This window comes from Setaria viridis, chromosome 3 (assembly GCF_005286985.2).
Source record: "Setaria viridis chromosome 3, Setaria_viridis_v4.0, whole genome shotgun sequence".
Classification (NCBI taxonomy): Eukaryota; Viridiplantae; Streptophyta; class Magnoliopsida; order Poales; family Poaceae; genus Setaria; species Setaria viridis.
This window is the reverse complement of record NC_048265.2, coordinates 19,518,329-19,529,861: the sequence shown is the minus strand read 5'-3', so window position 1 is coordinate 19,529,861 and position 11,533 is coordinate 19,518,329. Positions and strand designations below refer to the sequence as shown.

The following is an 11,533-nucleotide window of genomic DNA, read 5'->3' as shown; positions in this document are numbered from 1 at the left end:
ATTGGGTCTTTACTTGTGACATGTACTATGTGAATATATATATATATATATATATATATATATATATATATATGACTTGTGTAGTCTTGTATACTTGTTACATTTTTTCTTTTAGTGCTTGATGCCAAAGGGGGAGAGATATGTATATGGAGAGAAACTCTTGGAATCTTGAGGTAAGGTTCCAAGCATAGAGTGAACTTTACTTGGAGTTTCATCTCAAATGTGCATATGATTGTTTCACTTTCATATATCTATAGGCACATATCAAGGGGGAGCTCACTTTATGATTGGTGTTTCATTAGTTGAAACCAAACCTCTAGTATATGACTCATGTAAATGTTGGCATATATTAGATGCAACTATTAATTATCTCTCTTTACGTGATCGGGCTGTCATCAATCACCAAAAGGGGGAGATTGAAGGATTTAGGCCCCTCAGCATTGTCCTATGGTGAGTTTTGGTGATTATTGACAACCGGATGTGCGGGACTAACTATTTCCATGAGTGATATGTTAGGTTGAGTTCCGGCATCAAGATAAGGGTTGATATCTCGTTGGTTGAGGATCAACAATTTGAGGTTGTGATTGATGACAACAAGACATTATGTGTTGATGTATACTTGTTGAGAGGGTGTGAAAAATATGAACATCATGCATTGGTGTGTTAATAGAGATCAAAAGTATGAGCACGATGAGTTTGTGATCTACAATGAAATGGTATTGAATGGAAAAATCATTGAAGATATGGAGTACAAAGTGTCTTTAGTATGGCATGATGGTGAAGGGCAAGCAAGACTCGGCTACGATGGACCATGTAAAGGTGAAGAGCAAGCAAGGGGCTTGGCGCCGAAGGACCAAGGAAGTGGTGAAGGGCAAGTAAAGGCTTGGAGTTGATGGACCATGAGAGTCATATGAAGCTATGAGTGATCCGCATCAATCTTATGAAGAATGCAAAAAAGATAAGAAGTGAAAGCAAATGATATATTTCACACGGTGAAGTACATCGTATTATTTGAAGAAGTGAAAAGGAATTGAAGGATCATCATGTGTTGGTGAGAGTCAAATGATGTGGTGAGGAGTTAAAAGATAGAAATCATGTGTTGGCTGACATCAAGTGTATTGATGAGATCAAATGGACGGAGTCTATTGTGACCCAATGCATTTTTGGTCCACCACTTAGTTGGGATGTGTAGTTCTCTAAACGAGCTTTCCATATAGTTCAAGATCACATAATTTGGACATCAGAGCTAAAAGTGATGGTCATTTTACCAAGCCTCGTTTGTGCTAAAAATGACCTGCGGACGATCTGACATAGAAGGGTGGACCAGCTGTCGAGATTGATTTTGAGGTTGGACAGAAACATATTGGTTCTATGGTTGCAATAGAAAATGACTAGCAGACCGTCCGGTCCACGGATTGTCCGCTGTAGACGTAACCGTCGACTCCGAGGTGCATTTATTGAGAATATAGCCATTGGGTTGAATGGTAGACAATTCAGTCCTGTAAGGGCGGACAGTCCATGAAAACTCTGTTTTGACGGGATTTGGATGTAACGGCTAGTCTTGGAGGGGTGACCTATATACCCGATTTCCTACGTGTTTGGTAAGTCCTAGGCATCCATTTGAGCAATAATCTTGAGCTTGTGCAAGTCCTCCCCATGAGTTTGTGCATGTGTTGCACATAAGAGAGTCTGAGAGGCAAGATTCAAGTGCATTTGCATAAAATATTGAGCTTTAGGCACTTGGTGCAGAGTCTAAGTGTGTCTGACTTGTTACTCTTGGTGTTTGCCGACACATAGACCTTGTGGTGGTGCTGTGATCCCGTGATCTTCTCGCGAGAAGCTTGTGAGAAGACTTGGTGTGCTTTGTGAGAGGTATTGTGCTTGCCACACCGGACTGGTGAAGAACAACTCTAGTAGAATCGAGGTGTGGAGCGGTTTTTTGATCCAAGCCAGCTCAAGATCAAGCGGAGCCTTGATAGAAGAGCGGTTGGAACATTCAATCCACCTTAATGTGGATTAGGGGTCACCGGCAAGTCACTGAGATCGCGGGAAAAAATCGGTGTCTCTGCTGCGGTTTGTCTACTTAACCTTATTTATCTTGTACAATTACTTTAAAGCAATTTACTTTACTAGATGAACTTGAATTGTTTACTTTGTCACCCTAGGATTGCAAACCTTGATCTAGACACAGGGTGTTGGAGCACATTGTTGAGACATTGAATTTTTGGGTATATATAGTCATGTTTTAGCCGGTTATTTTTCAGCATCTTTATCGGTTAATTCTTACTGGTGGAGGAGACAAGATGGTGAGGATACGATTGTCATTTCCCATCCTTCTCCATCCAATATCCCCAAATACCTAGGTTCAGGTGGATTCTCGTATTATAGGAATCTATGTGCATATGAGCTAGAATCTCCTCCGTTTGGATGGAATTCTGATTTTTTTTAGTGGAATCTATAACCAGAATCCAATCCAAAGACCCCCTAAACAAGATTGTCCACAGTATGCGTCTATCATGAGCGATCCTCTAAAGGTGTCTCCTCAGTACGATGAAATTGCATGAAGATCCATAGGAGGGAGCCAACAGGCCGAGGCAAATGAAGAAGCCACAACAAGCGAGGATGATGTGAGCAACAAGCTCATGGCGACGGCTGCACTGAATGACGAGCTAGAAGCGGGGGCAACAAAGTGGCAGCACGACAGACCATGAAACTAGTGCTGAGGACTAGGCATGAAAACGGTCGAAAACGAAATCATAATGTAGAAAACAAAAGCGGGGCGGTCGGGATTTTTTCCACATTTATGAAAATAAACTACTACAAAAATGGTGAAGAATGACATTAAGATTAGTTGAATCTGACAACTTTTATATTTTGCTAAAAATGGGAACGGTCGAAAATGAAATCATAATGTAGAAAATGGAAGTGGTCAGTTCGGGATCTATCCCAACTGTTTTCATCCCTAGTGAGGATAGTAATTTAACGTGCGGGTGCGACAAGCAGGGGACGATCGACACACGCAACGGTCGTGCTGTTGCTGTGAAAAAAATGGATTGCGCCATGATTTATTGCCTTGAAATGATTTATGGGAAAGATGGCATTAGGGTGGCTTGAGGTGCGCATACGCAGTGAGATAGCCACGTGGGCTACAATATATGGGCTAAGATATATTTAACAAATGGCATGATCTCACGATCACACTTTGACTAGTAATATCTATAAAAATATAACTGAATGTGTCATATACTATGAAACTATTTGTTAACCCAAATATAATAATACCAATTGTATTGTATTGTCAATCTATATAAAATTTTATATATTTATAGTTAAAGGTAAAAAGAATAACATTAAATTAACTAAAATCTTCTATAGTAGACGTTAAAGTAGAGGACACCGATGGGTTTTGATATTCGTTCCAACCGTAACAAATGAATCAAGCAAGCACTGTAGCTATAATCATCGCCAGCCTGCATAGATGCAACTGAAGACGCTAAACATGTGCCCGCTATAAATAGAAGTTCCATCCTCGCAGAGACTGACATTTCCTGCTTCCAATCTTGCAAATTTCCTGTCCTGTAGTCATTGGCCACTTCATTGCAGTGCCCACACGGCCACACGGAAGTGACGCGACCCAACCGTGTTCATGTGGAAGACTTCCAAGCCCATCCGCGTCGCCGAGTCGGTCAATGCAAAGCTCTCTGCGTTGCCGGAAGGATACTCCCAAAACAGCCGAAATCGCACGGAAATTGCCCCGTCAAAACCACCCAAAAACCCCTCGTCCCCTCCAGCCGGGTGAGCCCAGCACGCACGGCCGCGGCCAGCTCCCCACAGGCCACAGCCGTTGACTCCACTCCTCAGTCTCCAGTCTCCTTGGCCATCCACCAACAGCGCGCAGCCTCGATCTCCGTCCGGCGAGAATGGTGGAGGCGGTGGTAGGCTGGCTGGTGTGCCCGATCATCAAGATCGTCATGGACAAGGCAAAATCCTGCGCCTCCGACAGGATCAGGTGGCAGGGCGACGGCGTCCCCAAGGCTCTCGAGCGGATGAAAGACTTGATGGCCCAGCTGCGCGCCGTGGCGGGCGCCGTCCAGGCGCGGGGCTCGCCGGACAAAAGCCGGGACCTCCGCGCGTGGCTTCAGCAGCTCATCGACGCCGTGTACGAGGCCAGAGACGTCCTCGACGACTTCGACGACTCGGCCCCGCAGCCCGAATCCCCCGTCGCCAGGTTCGGCAAGCGGATCTTGGGCGCCGACGAGCGCGTCAACAGGCTCAAGGACGTCGTCGAGAAGCTGCAAGCCGTCCAAGCTAACTCCCCGGCGCTGATGCAGGCGGCGGCGGCCCATGGGTCGGGGTTGGGCTCCGGTGACCTGAGCGGCCACCACCAAGGGCTCCACGGCGGAGCCACGGGCTCCGTGCGCGACCGCGAGCACGTGGTGTTCGGGCGCGACAGGGAGCTGCAGGACATGGTGTCGTGGCTCGTCGGCACGCCCGACGGCGGCGACGCCAGGTCTGTCCCGGTCGCCGCGATCATGGGCCATGGCGGGATGGGGAAGACCACGCTGGCGCAGCTCCTGTTCGAGGATCAGGAAGTGGACTCTGCCTTCGACCTCAAGATCTGGATCCAGCCCGCTGCTACGGACAACGAGTTTGAGCTCGCCAAGCAACTCCTGCATTCTGTCAATGTCGATGTGCCGAACGGCATGAAGAACTTCAACTGGTTACAGGTGAAACTCCAGGAGGAAGTCTCGTCGCGCAGATTTCTGCTGGTGATCGACGACGTCTGGAATTGGAACAGGGAGGACATAAACGGGCATGCCTACCGAGAAATGTGGTCCAAGGTGCTGGCACCCATCGGCAATGGGAAGACGACGGGGAGCAAGATTGTGATCACCACTCGCCAAAAAATCATGGCAGATTTGCTGTACGCAAGCAAGGAGGTCTGGTTGGATGACTTGCCGGCGGATGCCATCTGGTCTCTGTTCAAGAGGTGTGCCTTTGGCGAGGAAGACATTAATAAGCAGCCTCAAGAACTGCAAGACATCGGGAGAAAAATTGCTGAAAAGCTCAAGGGGTCACCAATGGTAGCCAAGGCCGTTGGACAGATGCTGGAAGGCAGCCGCAGGGTCACCCACTGGAAAAGGGTGCTCGATATGGATAGCTTTGACAATATTTTCAAAACATTGGAGTTGTGTTACCACAATTTACCAGAACACCTGCAACCATGCTTTGCAATCTGTAGCTTATTCCCAAAGAAGTGGAGGTTCAAGCGTGATAAGCTGGTGAAGATATGGATGGCCCTTGATTTCATCCAATTGGAGGATGTGGGGAGCGATTACTTTGATCAGCTTGTGGACAGGTCCTTTTTCCATAGGCAAAAGGTAGGGCGTCGGAGGTACTATTACATCCATGACCTGATGCATGATTTGGCCGAAAATGTTTCTCGCTTTGATTGCGTGAGAATTGAAGATGCAAAGCAAGAGATCCCAAAGACAGTCCGGCACTTCTCGGTGTCCAGTGATACCATGGCACAGCTCAAAAGCCGATGTGAGCTCAAAAGCCGATGTGAGCTCAAAAGATTACACACATTGCTGATTCTCAAGGGCCCTTCCTCTTCGTTGGATCAACTGCCAGGTGATCTTTTCACAGAGCTGAGAAGTCTTCGAGTTCTTGGCTTGGAAGGCTGTAATATCGTTCGTCTTTCAGAGCGAATTGGGAATCTTAAATACCTCAGATACCTGGCCCTTTGTAAATCAATCACCAGGCTTCCACAAGCAGTGACAAAGCTCTATCGTCTTCAAACCTTTAGTAGTCCTAAGGGATCTGGCCTTGAGGTCCCCCAAAACATAGTAAACCTGAAACGTCTGCGACATTTGGATATGGATACATCAAAAATCACTGGTATTGGGAAACTGGTTCACCTGCAGGGATCAATTAAGTTCCATGTGAAAAATGAAAAGGGGCATACTTTAGGAGACTTGAATGGTATGAGTGGTCTTCGCAAAGAGCTTCATATCAAGAACCTTGATGTTGTAAAGGATCAGGAAGAAGCCTACCAAGCTGGATTAAACAAGAAGGAGAATGTTAAGGTCCTGGAGTTAGAATGGAACTCGACTGGTAAGAGTGTGCCTTCTGTTGAGGCTAAAGTCTTGGACGGTCTTGAACCGCACCAGTATGTTAAAAAGCTTATCATTAGAAGATATCATGGTAACAGATCACCAAACTGGTTGAGCGAAAGCTTGAGAGCGAGTGACCTATACATTAAATATCTGCATTTGATCAACTGCAGAAAGTGGGAGGCCTTGCCTCCTCTCGGGCAGCTTCCATGCCTCAAGGTTCTGCATTTGAAAGAGATGTGTTCAGTGAAAAAAATCAGCTGCGATTCCTATGGAACCAAATTAACTGCATTTCCATCTTTGGAGGAACTTGAATTTGATGATATGCCACAGTGGGTGGAGTGGACACAAGAAGAAAGGAACATTGAAGTGTTCCCTAAACTCCGTAAACTGAGGCTTTTGAACTGTCCTGAGTTGATTAAGGTGCCTCATCTTCCTCTATCCGTTAGGAAGGTCTTGGTAAAAAATACCGGTTTTGTTTCACAACTGAAACTATCATCCTCCTCCTCGTTATCAAAAGCAAGCAAGTTTGCATTAGATACGTGCTCTGCCACCGTCCTCACAAATGGATTAATGCACCAGCAACAAGTGGAAGCAGTTGCTATTTTGACTCTGAGGAACTGTGAGGATGTAAAGTTTGAAGAGCTTCAGGTGCTGACTTCCTTGAAGAGGCTGCAAATATCTCATTCAAACATTAATGATGAGCAGTTGGACACTTGTTTGAGGGGTTTACAAGCACTTACCTGGCTGGAGATATCAAACTGCAACAACATCACATGTCTTCCACAGATGGAAAGTTCAGACTGCTTAACAAAATTTCATGAGCTACACATTCAGCAGTGTCCTGAATTTTCCTCTCTACACTCACTGCCAAGTTTTGTGGCACTAGAAAGTATATTGATCGAAAATTGCTCCAAGGTCACTGTGGAATCTTTCCCTACCAACTTCAACAACAATTCTCTTAGAAAACTGAGCATTATGAATTGTGCTGAGTTGGAGTCGCTGCCAAGTCGCTTCCCATCTTCGCTGCAAGTTCTTCATCTGATTGGGTGCAAACCAACTTTGATGAACCGACTGCAAGTCAAGGATGGACCAGAATGGGATAAAATAGCTAGTATTCCCATAAAACAAATCCGCTGATTAGAAGCCTTTTATGCAAACCAACAGGTATATGGTGTGCCATTATGAAGTTTTAGTTGTTTGTTTCATCATAGATTGACAAGGTCATCTTTCTTATGAAATAATATTTGTAATCCATAAAAAAGTAGGATTGTGCCTTCTAGAGTTATATGTATTGAGAATGTCATCTTTCTTATGCCTTCTGATGTTATGCTAACAGTATGCACCTTACATTGCAAAATTTTCAGATAGAGAAGTTCATTTCCATCACAGTGATGCTGACAATTTATATCCAAAATCCTATTATGCATGACAGGAGACCAGATGAAGCATAGTCGCCAACAGCTTGTTCTCAGCTTGAATTAGTGTTTCAAAATTTGTACTATAATGTATTTATTGTGTCTGTGTGCCCACATTGGCTTAGAGTTTGTTCCATTTATGTTTCTGTAAAGTTAGTGTTTGTCACCATGAGACTGTCAGATATGTAAAGTGCCATTTGGTGCAATTTATTGAGTTGTGAACAATATTATCCTCAGCCAATCAAACTTGTACGTTTACAAGTTACAACAAACAACAAGAGGGATTGCTATTTCATTGCAGAAAACACTCTTCTGATCTGCTTTGCAAAAACAGAAATAATTGTACAGACTCCCGACTAACTACTAACACTGAAAAGGGCGAAATGGGCATCTATCCCTAATTCCACTCACCCTGACAAGCTCATAAAAGGACCCAACTATTATTCAGTGCGTCTACTTCCAAGCCTCATGTGAGGTTTGTTGCAGATGATTACCAAAAAAAGGGGGGAAAAAGAAAGAAAAAAGAACCTAAGTTGCATTTAGTGAGGGCTCATGCGCCCTTTGTAGTTCATCATTTATAAATGAAGCTTGCTATCACGCTCCTCACGTTTAAGGAGATTGCTATCCGGTATGGTCTACGGAAAACTGAAAATGCACAAAAACATAAAATGGAACCCACAGTCCATCAGAGCAAAACTGCATCCCTAATGTAGTCCCAGAGTACCATATCTTTAATTCTTTTCTTGTATGAAAAGGAACAACAGAAACAAAAATGAAATACCTTACAAAATGAGAAATCAAAAGCAAAGAAAAGTAAAGGAACTATACACAGCTTGTAAGGATACAAAAATTAGGGAGAACTGGCAGATACTCCAGCCATTGGGGGCTTCAAAGGCTGCCAAGTGCCATCCTGGAGATCAGCAAACAAACTAATAGGGAACAGTTCAAAGTTCCGAAGGATGTGAACAACCAGATTCTTGATCCACCAAATTGGAGTTATTCTGACACCAAATGAATTCAAGAGCTTGAAGGTATCAAATTGCTCTTCCCTCGGGAAAAAAAAACATTGCACTTCATGTCTGCTCCTGGGATCATTTGTAAAGTTTTATTCTGAAAGCACACCAGGCAGCTGGTCATGTTATTAAATCAACCTCGCAGGTTGATGCTTTGCCCATAACACTGCCACCTAAGAAGAACAGAGTTCAATTTTTATGCATAGCATTACACACCAATCTATTGGCCTTATGTTCATAGCATGTTTTGATATGTTTCACAGTAACAAATTTGTCAGCACCTCCAGGATGGTTATCATGGAAAAACAATACGGTTAGAACCTCAAGATATTGAAGCCTGTATATACTCTTGGGAAGTTTGTTAATTATACTGCACAAAGCTAGGTAATGGAGATGAACCAACTGACTAATGGAATCTGGTAATTCTGCAATATCAGATTCACTTAGATCCAAGACTCGCAAGTTCTTAAATTTGGCCAGAAGTTTACCAGGGAAATGACTCGAGGATAACGACGAGCTTCCAAGAACTAATAATGTCCGCAGCCTTCCCAACCTGTATTTGCTCTTCAGCTGTGGTAAATAATCAGTTGAGACAGATAGGTGACGAACTGTTGGTGGAATCACAACAGGGATGTCCTCATTAATTTTCATGCAATCTTGAGCAGAAAAATGATGCGCCAAAATGTGCATTAGGTCATCCAGGAAGTAATATGTTTGCTGATCTTTATTTGCAGACCCAAAGAAGGACCGTGATAAGAGATCATCAAAGTATTTGTACCCTAAATCTTCCAGCCTTTTCCCTTCTGATGGTGTTTGAACGAAACCGAGAGCTATCCACATTTTGACCAACTTATATCGATTAAACCTCCAAGTCGTTGGAAAAATGCTGCAGTATGCAAAGCAGCGCTGGAGATGACCTGGCAAGTGTTGATAACTGAGTTGGAGGGAGGAGATAATAATATTATCACAAATTTCTGTGTCCATCAGTGCTCTCCATTTCTGTGTGCTCCTGGTGTTCCTTAGCATTTCCCCAATAACTTTGGTGGCTAAAGGTGAACCCTTCACCTTTGCAGCAATGGCTCTCCCAAACTCTAGTAGATCTTGAGGAATCTCCATGGTTTCACTACCCAACACAGTTTCCTTCAACAACAACAAACAATCCACAATTTTTAATCCGTCAAGCGTGACCACATATGATGCATTCAGAACCTCTGCTACTAGCTTCATCCGAGTGGTCACCAAGATCTTGCTCCCGATTGCGGCAGAGCTAATAGGTGCCAACACTTTGTTCCACACAGACCTATTCTCCAGCTCGGTCTTCCCCTCATCATTCCAAACATCATCAAGAACTAGGAAGAACTTCTTCGACGCAACCACTTCCCCAAGCTTCTCCTGCAATGTTTCCAAACTCTCGTCATAGGGTGTATCATCTACACCACCAATGGACTGCAATATCTCCCTGGTGAGCTCAGCTTCATCCAACCTATCCCAGACGCAGATCCAAACTCTAAGATCAAAATACCCTTGAACCCTCGCATCATTGTACACGCACTGAGCAAGCACGGTCTTTCCCATGCCTCCATGGCCAACCACTGCAACAACTGGCGTTACTGAAGGAAAAATTTCGACGCAGTCACCGATGAGCCTGCCGACTATGTCGTCGCACTCTTTGTCACGCCCAAAGACCCTCCGCTCCGCGAGCACCGAGCCCGTCACGCGGTTCGGCGACCGCACCCCGCACCCCGCTGCGCTTCCAAGCCGCAGCCGCTCCGAGTCGTCGCGGGCGCAGTCGAGCCTCTGGGCCAGGCGCCGCAGCTTCCGGGCGGGGCCACGGAACGCGGCACCGACGCAGTTGGAGATCGCGGAGCCGGCCAGGCGCCGGCGGTGGAGCTCGTCCAGGAGGTCCTCGGCTTCGGCCACGGCGGCCCCGAGCTCGGCGAGCCAGGCGTGCAGCGCGGGGGCCTCGGCCCTGGCGGGCGGGGGCCACGCCCGGCGCTCCAGCTCCCGGGCGACGGGCTGGATCCGGAGGAGCGCCGCGGCGAGGCCCGCAAGGCCGGCGTCGCCCCGGGACAGGGAGCGGGCGCGGCCGGCGAGCGCGGCGAGGTCCTGCGACACGGGCCACGGCGCTGGCGCTGGCGCGGGCGCGGCCATCGTCGGGAATCGATTTGGCTGCGGGGAGCTACCTCGTTGCCCGTTGGCTTGGATGGGGATTCTTGGTCGTCGCTTTCGTTCCGCTTGGTTGACTCCGCCCAACCTGGTCCTAGTCTCAAAAAAAAAAATGGTCCTAGTCTAACTTCGCCACGTCGGTTCAGACTTCAGCCTGTCAGCCTCAGCCACAAAGGCGCGGGGGCGGGACCGGGTCCCCGGCTTGTGGCGTGCCGCGTGTCGTAGAGGGGGGTCCGCGCCTGGCATTGCAAAGCGATGGAGAGACCGCCGACCAAATTTTTTTATTTTTAACCTTCTTTAAATGTAATTTCAAAAATAATCTTAGTGGAAGTTTATTTGCGGTGGGTGACCCTTTTGCCCGCACCAGACCGCCAGGCGCAGCAGGAAGCCTCTACCACGCCACATGCACTGGCGCGGCGCGGCGCCGAGCCACGTAGGCATTGACGTGGCGCCAACCCGCCTGGCGCGGCAGCGCCCCTCCTACACACTCGCGCCGGCCCCTTCCTCCCTCCCTCCCTCCTTTTTTCTTCCTCCAGAACACCCGTGCCCGAGCTTGTGCACGCCGTCGGCCGCCGCCCCACCCCCAAATCCATCCAAAATCCAGCGATTTCGGTGGGGGAAAGTTGAGGATTGGTCAACGCTTTGTGTGGAAGGCATCCCCCTACTTTTTCCCTTGGTTTAGCGTTGCATTTGGTAGATCGGAGAATGTTTAGGTGACATAAGGTTAGGTTGATGATTTCAATTTTGAATGAAATGCAATGTTGTTATGTGTTAGATGATGCGTAGTTCAGACGCAATAGAGTCTCTACCCGCGATATTG

General features: G+C 46.6%; 2 protein-coding genes across 3 annotated transcripts; one reads left to right on the top strand and one right to left on the bottom strand.

The window, feature by feature from the left end:
* The first annotated feature begins 3,621 nt into the window (after positions 1–3,621).
* Positions 3,622–7,770, top strand: LOC117848311 (putative disease resistance RPP13-like protein 1). Of its 2 annotated transcripts, none has more exons than XM_034729659.2 (2): positions 3,622–7,283; positions 7,552–7,770. In XM_034729659.2, exon 1 carries the CDS (start codon positions 3,921–3,923, stop codon positions 7,254–7,256), a length of 3,336 nt encoding a protein of 1,111 aa, XP_034585550.1. In that variant the 5' UTR covers positions 3,622–3,920; the 3' UTR covers positions 7,257–7,283; positions 7,552–7,770. The 2 variants fall into 2 exon arrangements, with proteins under 2 accessions (XP_034585550.1, XP_034585549.1); XM_034729658.2 differs by having other exon boundaries at positions 3,624–7,283; positions 7,484–7,770.
* A 449-nt stretch (positions 7,771–8,219) lies between these two features.
* On the bottom strand, positions 8,220–10,816 carry LOC117848312 (putative disease resistance protein RGA3). The gene is made up of 2 exons (XM_034729660.2): positions 9,036–10,816; positions 8,220–8,720 (listed from the first exon to the last, which is right to left on the bottom strand). Exons 1-2 carry the CDS (start codon positions 10,696–10,698, stop codon positions 8,668–8,670), a joined length of 1,716 nt encoding a protein of 571 aa, XP_034585551.1. The 5' UTR covers positions 10,699–10,816; the 3' UTR covers positions 8,220–8,667.
* Positions 10,817–11,533: the final 717 nt, after the last annotated feature.

Bases quoted from the DNA above. Each gene is read 5' to 3' on its own strand.
- LOC117848312 (XM_034729660.2), bottom strand. From the start codon at position 10,698: ATGGCCGCGCCCGCGCCAGCGCCAGCGCCGTGGCCCGTGTCGCAGGAC. The intron at 8,721-9,035 runs GTAAACTTCTGG...TGTTCTTCTTAG, and splicing joins ATCCTCGAGTCATTTCCCTG to GTGGCAGTGTTATGGGCAAA.
- LOC117848311 (XM_034729659.2), top strand. From the start codon at position 3,921: ATGGTGGAGGCGGTGGTAGGCTGGCTGGTGTGCCCGATCATCAAGATC.